This window comes from Bubalus kerabau, chromosome 2 (assembly GCF_029407905.1).
Source record: "Bubalus kerabau isolate K-KA32 ecotype Philippines breed swamp buffalo chromosome 2, PCC_UOA_SB_1v2, whole genome shotgun sequence".
Lineage (NCBI taxonomy): Eukaryota > Metazoa > Chordata > Mammalia > Artiodactyla > Bovidae > Bubalus > Bubalus kerabau.
Genome location: NC_073625.1, coordinates 163,461,068 through 163,475,507, shown reverse-complemented (window position 1 = coordinate 163,475,507; position 14,440 = coordinate 163,461,068). Strand labels below are relative to the sequence as shown.

The window sequence follows — 14,440 nt, the reverse complement described above, 5'->3', positions numbered from 1 at the left end:
CTTCCTTAACACTCCATCAAGTCTGATTCTTTTGTCTCCAAGCCTCTTCCAAAGGGAGAGAATTATCTTGGAAAAGTCACTGAGGAGGTCTCCAATTGCATCATGTCTGTGTTTGTAGACAAGTGGGAGAATTCAGACCCAGGCTCACCGGTATAAAGAGAAACTAGAAGACTTTGGAAACATCGGTGACTGCCTTTTTTTTTTTCCCCCCTGTTTTTAAAATGCATAAAGGCATTTTAAAAAGTGCAGTTTTGGGGATTTTTTGGGTGGGGGGTGGGTGTGCTGTGCCACACAGCATGTGGGATCTCAGTTCCCTGACCAGGGATCGAACACACGTGCCCCACCTTGGAAGCGCAGAGTCCTAACCCCTGGACCTCCAGAGAAGTCCTATAATGGTGTTTTAAAAAATAGATTGTCCATGCACATGGTTCAAAATCCGGAGAGCACAAAAAGCTATGCTAAGAAGGTTTCTCCCTGCCCTGAGTCTTTTGTCCCTCCACCCCTCCCCCCACCACTACTGTCCCGATTTTAGGAAATCGTCTGGAAAATTCTGTGTGCATTTGCAGGCAAATACAGTACGAGTATAGAATCATAGTTTTCTCTGTTTTGCGTATAAAAGGTAGGCTATTTCCTGCTTCCTGATATGTGTAAATTTTAAAATGACCTTCTCCATAGAAATTCATTGGTGGCCAGTAATACTTGTTTATTAAAGATTGAAAATAAAAGATGCTTATTCCTTGGAAGAAAAGCTATGACAAACCTAGACAGAAAAAAAAAAAGCAGAGATGTTACTTTGCTAACAAAGGTCCATCTAGTCAAAGCTATGGTTTTTCTAGTAGTCATGTATGCTTGTGAGAGTTGGACCATCCATACAGAAGGAGGCTGAGTGCCTAAGAATTTATGCTTTTGAACTGTGATGTTGGAGAAGAATCTTGAGAGTCCCTTGGACAGCAAGATCAAATCAGTCAATCCTAAAGGAAATCAACCCTGAATATTCATTGGAAGGACTAATGCAAATGCTGAATTTCCAATACTTTGGCCACCTGATGCGAAGAACTGACTCATTGGAAAAGACCCTGATGCTGCAAAAGACTGAAGGCAGGAGGAGAAGGGGACGACAGACAACAAGATGATTGGATGGCATCACCGACTCAATGGACCTGAGTTTGAGCAAGGTCCGGGAGATGGTGAAGGACAGGGAAGCCTGGTGTGCTGCAGTTCATGGGGTCACAAAGAGCTGGACATGACTGAGTGATTGAACAACAACAAAGACCATTCATTAAAGACCTGGTACAGTAAAATACAGATACACTCAGCCCTCTGTCTCTGAGGATATTGGGGGACCGATGGTACTAGGCAATTTTATATAAGGGACTTGAGTGTGGTGGGCGTTGGTTTCCTCTAGGGGGTGCCTGAAACCCATCCCCCAGGATACTGAGGGATGACTTCAGTTGCCCTAACTACTGTTCTTATAGCACATTGTAGGCAGAATAACCATGGAGGCTGGAGACTTTAACAGGATGACACTTTACCTGTCTTGATTATTCAAAAGGAGAGTGATAAACCAGATGTCTGAGATACAAGTTAAAGCACCATCCAGGGGCTGGGCCACCAATGAGCCAAGTACTGCATCTCTGAGAGCCCTGCCGGCCTGTCTGCCTGGGACATCCGGCATTCGAGCATAAGGGGGAAGGTGGGTTGAGGCAGAAAGATCTGTGATGATGAGACAGAGCATGTGTGCCTCCCAGCACTTTTGTACCACAACTCCAGCAGTGGAGAGAGTTGCTCCATGGAGCCTGTGAGGATGTGCTTGAAGATGAAGAACATGGGGGCTGTAGTCTCTGTGTGATGATGTCCCATCTGGGAGCCTGAGGAACGGTTATGGGTTATGTTGAGGTTGGAAATACTGCAGTAAGGGCCAGCCTGGCCTCTGGGCTCACAAGGCAGGTGGAGACTGTGAGGTTCCCCCAGAAGGGGGTCCAGCCCCCATCCCCACTCCCAGCGGGGATCCTGCCTATGGGGCACAGACTGCGGAACTTTCTGTCCATGGTGGCCTGACTGCAGCCTTGCTGGTCTTTTCCCGGATGGTCAGACTGGTCTTGGGTGTGTTCTGAGAGTATACCCAGGTGCAGGGCAGCATATCCTCAGGAAGAAAGTACCTCTTCCTACTTTTGTTCTTAGGGCCTCAAGGGGAGGCCTCTGCCTATGTCTCTAGAATTTAGTCTGAGGGGATGGGCTGAATGTGGAGAAATTATCCCTGATGTTCACTGTGATTGAAAGGGTGATATTGGAGGACAATCCTGTTGGAAAGATCGCTCGGCCTCACTGGTGCTTTTTTTCCTTTCCTTGATCCCTGGTTTTGCTTCCCCAGGTCCCAACCACGCCTCATTGACCATGACAGCTGGTCCTTTGGCCACTTGCCAAGACATTGCCCCCAGCCCACACAAGAAGATGTGGCTGGGTCTCTGCCTCAGCCCCTCGCCTCCACCTTGGTCAAGGTTTGAATGGAGCAAATGGTCCCTGAAAACAGCAGCTTCCAGATCCACTTGGATTCTCAAACTTTTAGGTTCTCTTCAAATCTTACTATTAGTTGGCACCCCAGAAAGTGTTTCCTCCTTGGAATCATGTGTTTGCTGTGGGACTGAGCCGGGGAAGGTTCCCCATCTTCCTCCTGTCCACACGGCACAGGGGTCCTTTCTCCCACATCTACCTCATTTTTCCACCTTTGCCGTCTTTATCATCTATCCCATGCTACCTCATATGGTCAATTATTTGAATTTAACACCCTCATACCTTCACTTTTAGCGGCCAAATTGAGGAAGTCAATAAAGAGAGACTCCGAGTTTGGGAAGGAAAGACTGTAACATCACCAGTGTCCTTGAAAAATACCACGCATAAGTCATTTTCATTATATTCTCCTTTAGCAATAACAACTGTCCGTAGTCTTATCTTCCATAATACTCTCACATGACAGCCGATTAGATTCCCCCAGACTTGTTGTTTGGGGAAGATTACGTTTCGTTTCATGTTTAATTGACAAGCTATACTTACTGTGGCCATTGCTAGGGAGACAGGAAAGCCGCCCGATTTTGAAGAGATGATAGAGGGTTTGGGAACAGAACAAAGGCGACTTGATGGCAAATGTCCTTGTCCTTTTGGCTGAGGCCTTCCTGTCCCATCTTCAGTTTCACCAGCAGATATAAGGTCACCTTCATGATTCTGTGTAAAATGCCACCACCACCAAAAAACAAAGCAAACAGCTGGTGATGACCTTTCCTTTGCTTGCCTTCTTTTCTTTTGCTCCCTGAAATATCAGTGTTCATAAAATGTTATCTCCCTTTTAGAGATGTCTGAAAATGATTATAAATAGATAAAAAAGAGGCAGAAAAGCCCCAGTGTCTGTGTCAAAGGGGTTCTCCCAAGTTTTATGTGACTTGATGAGGTTAAGTGTAACTATGGAAACATAATTAATGCTATCAAGACCTTGACTTGAAGTTGTGTTTATAGACAGTTGTAAATGTTACTGTCTCTTGTTTTGAGGAGACAACATTTTATAAACAATGAGTGAATCTTTCTAGTCTATACGAAGTATTTCCCATTATATTGTTAACTGGCCAATAAACAAAATCAGGTTACCGTCTTTTAATTCTCTCAGATTCCTGATCCCTAGCAAGTGCGTGCAATGATTTTCTTCCTTTAAAAAAACCACTCCCATCTTTAAGAAAAAAAAATCCATTTTTACTTTTCTTAACTGATTCTTATAGCATTTAAATATAAGATAGCATCAGTTCTTCTTCCACTTGGTTTAGACTTCTATCCTAATGTCATGAAACATGTCTGACCAATTGGTAGCTAAAACATGAAGGAAACTGCCTTCCTTGTTTTCTGGATTCCTAGAGGCTAAGATACTTTATCTCAGAAACACAGCATCCCAGTCATAGACTACTAATGGGATAAGATGCATTTTGTAAATTACATGGAAAATCTTTACATTTGTAGCAGGGGGTTTCCCCCACCTTGCGGAAAGCTTAACTCAACATTTATTTATTTTTTTCCTTGCAAAGATTGTTTTATCTTTTGACTATTCTATTCCCCCAAACGATAGCTAGCTCCATTTAATACTTCTAGGACTGAAATAGAAGTATTCTCTCTCTGACTGTAATGTAGACTGGCTAAGAGAGTTTCAGCAGAAATAATAAGGTTTTTGATCTTATGTTACTTGGAGCAAGGTGCTTTAGTGCTATAGTTAAAATATTAATAATTCAGTTGTTTGACTGTATTATACATTAGTGCCAGGAAAATCACCTTAATATTTTGTGCAGAGTTGGTTCAGTGATTGAATTAATATCTGAAATACAAAGCCCGTTACCTTCTAACCTTTTCAGGTGACAGGAGAGGAAAACATCTTTCATCTTATATTGTATAACAGATTTTAAAATACCTTTTAACATCTGAATTCAGTCATCTTTTCCTTATTTGAAGATGATGAAGGAAAACAATTTTTCAGGAGCTGAATCAATATGATAACTATTTTCAGAACTACTTTTCTTCAGGATCACTGAAGCACTTGGATGTCAGAATCTAGTGCTGTTGCACAAGTGTAGGAACTCTGGATTCTCATATGATTTTTATTTTTGAAAATAATAACCATATGGTGCTTTTAATGATGCAAAGTAGCTCGTAAAAGTAAGAAGAGATTTCTATGAAAAAAGAAAGCACAAGAAAAGATCTCCAACAGAGTTTCCAGTTTTGTGTTTTCACACATTAAATGCCAAGTGCCCGAGTGACATTACATGCACAGAATAAATGGAGATTATGCTGTTAATGTGATTGTTTGAAGAAGCAACTAGAGGAAAACACTCTGGCTTTGAGAAAAGTAATTACCTGAGAAGTTGTATTATTGGTTCCCAACCTATAAATGAAAGAGAAAACATCAAGAAAATTACTCACTCTATTCAACCCTTATTCCCTCAAACCTCCTCAACCTCCACTTTGCTTGGGATGCTTTTTCTGAAAACAGTTATACCTGAAGCATTTTAAATGTAAATCTGTAATGGAGACTTCTCACATAGCAAGCGTAAAAGCTGGTTGTTTAGCCACATAAAATCCCCCTGGTTCTAGGGGAGCTTCCCTGGTGGCTCAGTGGTAAAGAATCCACCTGCCAATGCAGGAGACAGGGGTTTCATCCCTGATCCAGGAAGATCCCACATGCCTTGGAGCTGTGCGCCAAAACTGTTGAGCCTCTGCTCTGAAGCCCAGGAGCCATACAGCCCATGCTTTGCAACAAATGAAGTCACTGCAATCAGAAGCCTGCGCACCACAGTAAGAGAGCAGCCAGTGTAGCAAGGAAGACCCCCAAAAGACCAAAAATAAATATATAAAATTTAAAAAAAGAAATCCCTCTGGTTCTAGAGGATTGAGAAAATGAGAACATCTTACCGGTTACAACTAAAGATTTCCCTCCGTTTGTCAAGAAATAAAAGCTTTCTAGTTATCTCCTCTAAATCCAGCTCTTGGGAGCTTTGTGCCTCTTCTGAGGGCTCCATAATTATCAGATAATGTAAAGAATTGGAAGAAGGAAGTTGTTCAAATGGGAGAGAGAGCGGGCTGGCAGTGAAATGAGTTGGCTGGCAAAGATGCTCAGGTGACGTGTGTGCAGTCCCTACCTTTTGACCAATGAGGAGATCACTCCACACAGTTGCAGCTCTGGGCTTTTTGTAAGACCTTGCTGTCAGATCATGATTAAACTTTCATTAGGGGTGGAATACTTCTCTGTGTTTCTTCACTGTATGGATACCATGAATATTTAATCCAAGACACAGATTTATAAACAAAAGGACTGCAATTAGTTATCTGTATCAAAGCAACTGGGATAATTTAATTGATGAGAGATATCATATTAGTGGAATGTGATAGCACCTTATGCTGTGTTGCCTCCTTGGAAATGTGTAGTCAAAGAGACTAAAAGCCATCATGATGATATTGAAAAACAATATCAACTGCTATTGGGTAAAGTGTAGGCTGAGGAAGAAACTGGCCATATCAAGGCCAACTTGATATGCATTTTAGCACACAGAAACCTTACACAATTTGAAGAAGGACTGGTTTGATTTCTTTCTGGGATAAATTTAGAAGTATGTCTCTTCCTATTAGCTGAATGAATTGTAGCTTTAATAACTGGCATAATGAAGAATGCTGATGGTTGTGATGGTTAATTTTATGTACCTAACTTGTTAGGCTATGGTACCCAGCTTTATTGACTATACCAAAGCCTTTGACTGTGTGGATCACAACAAACTGTGGAAAATTCTTCAGGAGATGGAAATACCAGACCACCTTACCTGCCTCCTGATAAATCTGTATGCAGGTCAAGAAGCAACAGTTAGAACCAGATTAGAACAATGTACTGTTTCCAAATTGGGAAAGGAGTATGTAAAGGCTGTATGTTGTCACCATGCTTATTTAACTTATATGCAATGTACATCATGCAAAATGCCAGGCTGGATGAAGCACAAACTGGAATCAAGATTATTGGGAGAAATATCAATAACCTCAGATATGCAGATGACACCACCCTTATGGCAGAAAGCAAAGAGGAACTGAAGAGCCTCTTGATGAAAATGAAAGAGGAGAATGAAAAAGGTACCTTAAAACTCAACATTTAAAAAACTAAGATCATGGCATATGGTCCCATCACTTCATGGCAAATAGATTGAGAAACAATGGAAACAGTGAGAGACTATTTTTCTGGGCTCCAAAATCACTGCAGATGGTGACTGCAGGCATGAAATTAAAAGACGCTTGCTCTTTGGAAGAAAAGTTATGACCAACCTAGACAGCATATTAAAAAGTAGAGACATTACTTTGCCAACAAAGTCCATCTAGTCAAAGTTACGGTTTTTCCAGTAGTCATGTATGGATGTGAGAGTTGCACTATAAAGAAAGCTGAGTGCCAAAGAACTGATGCTTTTGAACTGTGGTGTTGGAGAAGACTCTTGAGAGTCCCCTGGACTGCAAGGAGATCCAACCAGTCCATCCTAAAGGAAATCAGTCCTGAATATTCACTGGAAGGACTGATGCTGAAGCTGAAACTCCAATACTTTGGTCACCTGATGTGAAGAACTGACTTATTTGAAAAGACCCTGATGCTGGGAAAGATTGAAGACAGGAGGAGAAGGGGATGACAGAGGATGAGATGGTTGGATGGCATCACCGACTCAATGGACATGAGTTTGAGCAAGCTCTGGGAGTTGGTGATGGACAGGGAAGCCTGGAATGCTGCAGTCCATGGGGTCGCAAAGAGTTGGATATCACTGGGCTACTGAACTGAACTGAACATTTAAACGGTAGATTTTGAGTAAAGGAGATTACCTTTCATAATGTGGGTGGGCCTTTTCCTATCAGTTGAAGACCTTAAGAGAAAAGACAAAGATCCTCAACAGAAGAAGGGAAGTCAGCCTGTAAACAGCCTTCAGACTTGAACCTGCAGTGTCAGCCTCTTCTTGGACCCCCAGTCTGCCAGCCTGCCCAGCATATTTTAAACTTGTCAGTCCCCACATTCGTGCAGCCAATATACATGAAAGTGTTAGTCACTCAGTTATGTCCAACTCTTTGCAACCCCATGGACTGTAGCCCGCCAGGCTCTTCTGTTCATGGAATGCTCCAGGTAAGAATACTGGAGTAGGTTGCTATTTCCTTTCCAGGGGATCTTCCCGACTCAGGGATAGAACTTGGGTCTCCCACATTGTAGGCAGATTCTTTACTGTCTGAGCCACCAGGGAAGCCCTGGCCGATATATATGTGTATATATACTGAAAGAGAGAGATTCTTATATCCTGTTGGTTCTGTTTCTCTGGAGAATGCTGAGAAATACAGTGGGTTTTTTTTTTTTTTTAATCAAAAACAAATACTGGTTATCAGAAAAGGATTCCTATCTTTTCTGTTTGAAATTGAACCTCTTAAGCAGGAGGTCACTTTCTCTATGACATTTCTGATTATAAGGTTTGTAAAATCTTGGGAAGACTAACAGGTCAAAGCAAAGAGGCTATGTAGATTTATTACGACTAGAATGAGGGTCAGAGCTGAGGGGACTGATTGTATATGGAAATGCAGCAAGATACCACATCAACCACTTTTGCCTGAGGATGCTCTACCTCCAGCTTTCTTAAACTAACTTTTAGTGATTGTTTAACCATTTAATATTCAGACGTCTCATAAACTTCCTTTGGGTTCAGTATTTTTGTTGTAAACATAAGAGGCATAAAGAAATTCTTTTTCATTTCCTCCTTTATAGTTTTAATGGTGGCTTGGAACTATGGGAATGCAGGGGACAGGTAGGAGAGCAGAGTGGTAAAGAGCATGGCCTCTGGGCCCCAATTGTTTTGAATCATGTTTTCACCTCTTGCTAGCTGTATGGCCTTGGACTAGTTATTTAACCTCTTTGTGGCCAGTTTATTCATCTGTAAAATGGGAATAGTTGCATATCTATGAAAATGGTATATCACTTACTTGCTGCTGCTGCTGCTAAGTTGCTTCAGTCGCGTCCAATTCTGTGCGACCCCATAGGCGGCAGACCACCAGGATCCCCCATCCCTGGGATTCTCCAGGCAAGAACACTGGAGTGGATTGCCATTTCCTTCTCCAATGCATGAAAGTGAAAAGTGAAAGGGAAGTCGCTCAGTCATGTCCGACTCTTAGTGACCTCATGGACTGCAGCCTACCAGGCTCCTCATCCATGGGATTTTCCAGGCAAAAGTACTGGAGTGGGCTGCCATTGCCTTCTCCGATATCACTTACTTACACAGGTCTTATTTATCTTGTTTAGTTTAATCCTTAAAAGTAGAGTGCCTGAACCAAATGATTTGGTTATTAAAGACTTTTGCTACATAATGCCAAGTTTTACCATTGTTTGTGAGCATCCCTTGCCCAGTCCCTCTTGTTCCTTGTATTCTTAAATTGGAATTTGTTATCCCATTGTTTTCAATCAAGAAAGTGCTGTCTTCACTTCTCTTATCTTTCTTTGCAGTTAGATGTTGATAAAGGTTCTAGAATAGAAAGGACTGGTCTGTAGATGACATCAGGAGTTAAGAATGTGATTTAGCTATATTCAGAGGAAGGCAGTCTCTCTTGGGCATTTTGTCAAAGAACTTAGAGCAGGAGCCTGGGTGTAAGAAGTAGAGTGAAAAGAAAAGATAGAATTGGGGGATCTTGAGCCAGATCTGGAGAGATAAGGTGGGAGAGGGGTATAGAAATATGTAGAATTTAGGGTTGTCCCCCTCACTTTTTAATACCTTTGTTCCCACCACATGGCATGTGAAATCACCTAAATCTCCCTAGACTGCCTGTGGTGTATCAGAGCTTCCCGCCTGAATACAAGGTCTCACACAGCAGCGGATGCGTAGCAGCAAAAGGAGAGTAGAAAGCAGGGTTGCGGGAGAGGAGGGAAGTTTTGCAACCCTGCAGTGAGTCAGGGGGTTAGGGAGGATGGTGGAGGGCCTGAAATCATTTGACTATAAAGGAAATACACTATGTAAGTACAGAAATTTGTGCCTGAATCCATTTCCTTTCTTTGTTGATAATTAAAAAAAATAATTCCAATGATTTCATGAGAAAAACTACTTTTTATTCCAAACTTGGAAATTAACATATGAACACCTAATGTTATTACTATTTGCTATAGTTTCTATGAAAACTATGATTGATCTTTATAGTGTTACTCAGTTCATCCTTACGGTCAAATCTGAAAAACCTTGTGCTTGCAAGTGTTTTGAGCAGCTTGCAAAATGATCCCCAACTTTTCTTCTTGCTGTTTTCATAGGAGGCTTTATATATAGAAATCTGGAACGAGAATTTGAGAGCCTTTTGGTGTTTTTTCTTAAATAAAATCTTGTTAAGTGTTTTAATTAACCTTACCCATGGAAAGCTCTTCCTTTGGATTAAGTTAAATCCTTTGCGCTTTAATCTTTCATTTTCTTTAGTTTTTCTTTCTGTGGAGATAGAAATTTCTTGATTAAGTCCTTCCTTAAGGCCTGGAAACTAGAAGATAGCTGATATTTCCCCCCTTTTGTTCCTTGGTGGTGTGCTAAGGAAGAGAAAGAGAGTGTCAGGCCCAAGGTCAAATGCCAGAGCCTCCCTCGTGACCTTAACCTTGGAGAAGTTACTTCATTTCTATGAGCTTCACCTTCTCAGTCTCCTTTGACTTACCTCACAGAATCATAATGAATATGACTTATGTGAAAATTCTTAACCTTTTACCAATGTTTTCTTGTCTCTTATATATTAAAAATTCTCCTTTAAAAGTTTTACTTTTTCCTACCTTTATGCATTTTACGGGTGGTAGCACAGGCTAGGGATACAATGAGAAGTCAGAAGTGCTCAAGCATGAAGACTGGGGCATTGGTCCCTCCATCAGTGGGCATGTGGTCTTTGGTTGGTCACTTAGACACTCGTGTTGGATCATACTCCTGCTCTGAAAGGTCTTAAAGACCAGTGCGGTATGATAGGAAATATATTTGGTCTTTGTCCAAAGAATTCATAAAAACCTTGGTATTTCAACTGTAGAACACCTAGGTGGTGTTGGAGAAATAGAGAATTCGTTTGTTTGGGGGGAAAAAGTCTCCCAGTTGGTGTCAGAAAGAATCTGAGAACCAGTATTTAAAGCACATGTTCTGGAGTCAGAGTGGGTGGGAATTTTTGCTCCTCTTCTATGCATGCGTCACTTGTCTTCAACTCTTTGCGACCCCACAGACTGTAGCCTACCAGGCTCCTCTGTCCCTGGGATTTTGCAGGCAGGAATGCTGGAGTGGGTTGCCATTTTCCTTCTGCAGGGGAATCTTCCTCACCCAGGGATATTATCTCCATTTCCCCTGGTCAGGAATCTAGACCTGTTTTAGCATCCTCTGCCTAGGGTCTCACAAGTCTGTTGGCCAGGCCTTGTATTCTCATCTAGGCTCCTCTTCTCTTCTCAGCTCACATAGTTGTTGGAAGAATTCATTTCCTTGTGACTGTAGAAGTTATTTCTTCAAGACCAGAAAGAAAAAGGGAGGTTCTGCTGCTTCAAGTTTCTGATCTTGGGGAAAGCCTAAGCTCTCTTATAATAAAACTAACTTGATTAGACCAGGCCCACCCAGAGTACTCTCCCTTTTAATTAACTGAAAGTCAAACTGATTAGGGACTTTAATTACATCTGCAAATTTCCTTCACCTTTGCCATATAAGGTAACACAATTATGAGAGTGATATCCTACCACCATTGCCATGGTTTGTTGGCTTTTTCATGTGGTCTCTTTCTTGTGTGAGTTTTGGCAGATTGTGTCTTTCAAGGAACTAGTCAGTTTTATTATTTTAGGTTATAAAATTTGTGAGCATAGAGTTGTTTATAGTATTCCTTTATTACCCTTTTAATGTCCATGAGATTTGCAGTGATGTCCCCCCTTAATTTCTGCTACTAATTATTTGCATCCTCTCTCTTTTTTATCTTAGCCTGGCTAGAGGCTTCATTGATTTTACTGATCTTTTCAAAGAACCAGCTTTTGGTTTCATAGATTTTCTCCATTGAGTTCCTGTTCTTAATTTTATTGATATCTGCTCTAGTTTTATACATTATTTGTTTTCTTTATCTTGCTTTGGATTGAATTTACTCTTCTTTTTCTAGTTTCCTAAAGTGGAAATTCAGATGATTGATTTTAGATCTTTTTTTACTAATATATGCTATAAGTTTCATTTTCATTCAATGCTATAAATTTCCCTCTAAACATTGCTTTTGCTACATTCCACAAATTTTGATAAGTTGTTTTATTTTTATCTAGTTATCTTGAGATTTCTTCTTTGACCCATGTCCTATGTAGAAGTATGTTTAATCTCCACATATTTGGGGATTTCCCAGTTATCTTTTATAGATTTCTCATTTTATTCCATTGTAGTCTGAGTAAACACTGTATATTTTTTATTCTTTTAAATTTGTTAGCTTTTGTAACAACTGTAAGAGTTCAACTGGTGGACCAGGTAAATGTATCTCATGGCCTATCTAATACCTAATAGAATGTTGGCACCAACCTAATGTCTTAGAGTATGTTGCTGCTGCTGCTAAGTCACTTCAGTCGTGTCCGACTCTGTGAGACCCCATAGACGGCAGCCCACCAGGCTCCCTCGTCCCTGGCATTCTCGAGGCAAGAACACTGGAGTGGGTTGCCATTTCCTTCTCCAATGCATAAAAGTGAAAAGTGAAAGTGAAGTCGCTCAGTTGTGTCCGACTCTCTGCGACCCCATGGACTGCAGCCCACCAGGCTCCTCCCTCCATGGGATTTTCCAGGCAAGAGTACTGGAGTGGGTTGCCATTGCCTTCTCCACTTATAGTATATTAGGTGTGTTTTATAGCCCAGAATGTGGTCTATCTTGGTGAACATTCCATGTGAGCTCGAGAAGAACATATATTCTGCTTCTGGTTGGATGCAGTATTTTATATGTCAATTATATCCAGTTAATTGATGGCATGGTTGGATTAAACTATGTCCTAGCTGATTTTCCACCTATTGGATCTGTCCATTTCTGGGAGGGGGTATTGAAGTCTCCAGCTATGATAGTGGATTCATCTATTTCTCCTTGCAGCTCTATCAGTTTTTGCCTCTTGAAGTTTCATGGTCTGTTGTTAGGCACATACATATTAAGAATTATTATGTGTTTTTGGAGAATTAACCATTTTATCATTATGTAATATCCCTCTATATCCATATTATGTTGATAAGAAGCAAGTCACAAGTCCCGCTGACACTCAAAGGAAGGGTATCATACAGAATTGTGACTTTTGGGGGTGGGGAGGTCACCTTAGGGAGTGTCCATCATATCTAGATACTGGCAGTGATCTTGGACCAATCCATTTCACCTCTCTGCCTTACTTTCTAACCTTGAAAAATGGGGATAATAATTTTAAAGGCATTAGTGGATCACTACGAGGATTTATTCACACCTAAGAAGCATTTAGAACACTGGGACATAGCAGATGTCTATGACTTTTAGTGGATTCTCTTCAAAACAAGGACAGTTCCTGCTCTGTTGACCTCTTAGAGTTTTTACAAAACTCAGGGGGATGTGGATCTCTGTTAACTGAAAAGCACCACACAAATAGTGGTGGGTTGTTGTTTTAGGACTTGTCTTTCTCAGTCTTGTAAAAAAAAAGTTGCTTTTTGACTACTTTCCTATGATTGTGCAGTGACACATAATTGTCTGTTTACATCTGTAGATGAAAAGAAGTGAAGGTTCTGCACCTATTCATCATGTTGACACTCCACCTCTGCCTGCTTTGAAATACTTTCTGCCTTGTTTTAGAGGCTGTTCAGGCAGCAGAAAGGTCATGGGTCAGCAAGTAATGAGATGTGAGCACACTCAAAATTGCTGTGTGATTTTACAAAAGTCACCTACCCTCTCTGAGCCTGCAGTAGTAAAATAAGATGTTGGACGACACTAGGTAATCTCCAGATAACCCCTTCAGTGTGTACCTTCTCTGATTTTGGCTTCATTTGTCAATTCTGCCCAACTCCACCTGGAAACTCTTGACTCAGGCCTATTAACTCTCTTCTATTTAATAGGCTGTTCACAGTTCTATAATGCTTGGTGCTCTCTTCTTGGACTTCAGGTCGTCCAATTGTCTATGGAATCAAGAAAACCCCTTCAAAGACAGAAGGATTCATTCTCAGGAGCATAATTCTAGGAGCCAGAAGCAAAGTAAAGCTAACAAAGTCAAAAGGCAGGCAAAATTAACAGATGCTCCCAGTAATGAACAAGGTGTAGAAAGGTTTCTCGTAATGACTGCCTCCGTAGAGCATAAATAGGAATGCATCCATTCCCTCCCGTCTCCCCTCACACCATCTGTTATTTGGTCAGGCAGTTGGGCATTGCTCTGTGTGACCCTTGTTGTTGGTAACAGAGGCCACACTGTACATTGCAGCTTTCTTTGCTTTCTCCCATGTCCCGGCAGCTGTGACTATAAGGTTTGTGTCTATCCTGAGATGGTAGATCAGGGTTTCCCTGGCTCTTGTAACTAAATATAAACAAATCACTCACCCTCCCTATTGGGAAATAAGTTATAAATAACAAGTGGGAGCAATCTTTCATCAGAGAGGCTGTGGTTACTAGGAAACGGGCACTGAAGTCAGGCTGTCTATTGTCATTATGTATCCATATGGCATTGAGTATAAGCTCTGGTTCTCTGTCCTTGGTCTTTCAAATGGTTCTTGAGGGCACTCTTCTTGCATATTATTCTACTCTTTGGTACCTTGGGGATTCTAATTTGACCTCTGTCATCAAACTTGCTGTGTGACTTTGGGTGACTTAATTCACATCTCTGGTCCTCAGTTTAATTCTCAGTTAAAAGAAATGAGAAGGTTCGGCTAGATCAGGGCTTCACAAATGACAGCCCATGAACCAACAAATCTGGTTTGCCATAT

General features: G+C 41.2%; 1 protein-coding gene across 1 annotated transcript in view; it reads right to left on the bottom strand.

Moving 5' to 3' along the window:
- The window catches only part of MINDY4B (MINDY family member 4B), a 42,778-nt gene extending 37,232 nt beyond the window's left edge, over window positions 1-5,546 (bottom strand). The window contains exons 1-3 of the mRNA XM_055570111.1: window positions 5,440-5,546; window positions 4,885-4,912; window positions 3,052-3,219 (exon numbers count right to left, since the gene is read on the bottom strand). Of these exons, the coding sequence (XP_055426086.1) occupies window positions 3,052-3,219; window positions 4,885-4,912; window positions 5,440-5,546 (303 nt within the window). The remainder of the gene's footprint in view (window positions 1-3,051; window positions 3,220-4,884; window positions 4,913-5,439) is intronic.
- Between the last annotated feature and the right edge of the window lie 8,894 nt (window positions 5,547-14,440).